The 652-nt window shown below is 54.3% G+C and overlaps 1 protein-coding gene across 1 annotated transcript in view; it reads right to left on the reverse strand.

Moving 5' to 3' along the window:
* Positions 1-607, reverse strand: part of LOC104123258 (kelch-like protein 18) — a 9261-nt gene extending 8654 nt beyond the window's left edge. Inside the window, exon 1 of the mRNA XM_009635493.2 lies at positions 572-607. Coding sequence (XP_009633788.2) covers positions 572-607 — 36 coding nt within the window. The remainder of the gene's footprint in view (positions 1-571) is intronic.
* Between the last annotated feature and the right edge of the window lie 45 nt (positions 608-652).

The raw sequence follows: 652 nt of genomic DNA on the forward strand, positions 1-652 counted from the left end.
TCTTGGGGAGATTCTGACTGGACATGAGAGGGAAATTTTTCCCCATGAGAACAGTCACCCATTGGGATAATCTCCCCAGGGGAGGGGTTGACTCTGCCACGTTGGACACTTTCAGGACTCAGCTGGGCAGGGTGCTGGGCCATCTTGCCTGGACTGGGCTCTTGCCTAGCAAGGTTGAACCAGATGATCCTGGAGGTCCCTTCCAACCTGGGATTCTATCATTCTATGAACTACGTGTTTACACAAATCGACTCTGTATCCACAGGTTTCAAACCCAAATCTGCTTCCCCCAGCTGCCCGGGGCAGAAAACGCTTCCCCATGGGCCTGCTTCAGATCACACGCTGCCCTGAAGAGCTGGCGATCACCGATCCCACATCACCCGTCTGATCCCGGGACACCTGAGCACAGCCGCGAAGGCTCAACCCAAGTCCCAGACTGCAATTATTCCGCAGAACTAAAAGCTGGGCGACACGGCTGCCTGTTTTCTTGTCCTTAGCTCTTCCTCTGAACCGACGACCGGCTTACAGGTTAAATCCCATGCGCTTTTCTTCCCGGCCAGCCACCACGTACCTTCAGCTTATGCTCAGAGCCAGTCACCTTCACCATGACCCAGAGGCTTCTCTAAATCTCTGCAGGTTCACTTTCACCTGC

This window comes from Egretta garzetta, unplaced genomic scaffold (genome assembly GCF_000687185.1).
Source record: "Egretta garzetta isolate BGI_Z169 unplaced genomic scaffold, ASM68718v1 scaffold513, whole genome shotgun sequence".
NCBI classification, from domain to species: domain Eukaryota; kingdom Metazoa; phylum Chordata; class Aves; order Pelecaniformes; family Ardeidae; genus Egretta; species Egretta garzetta.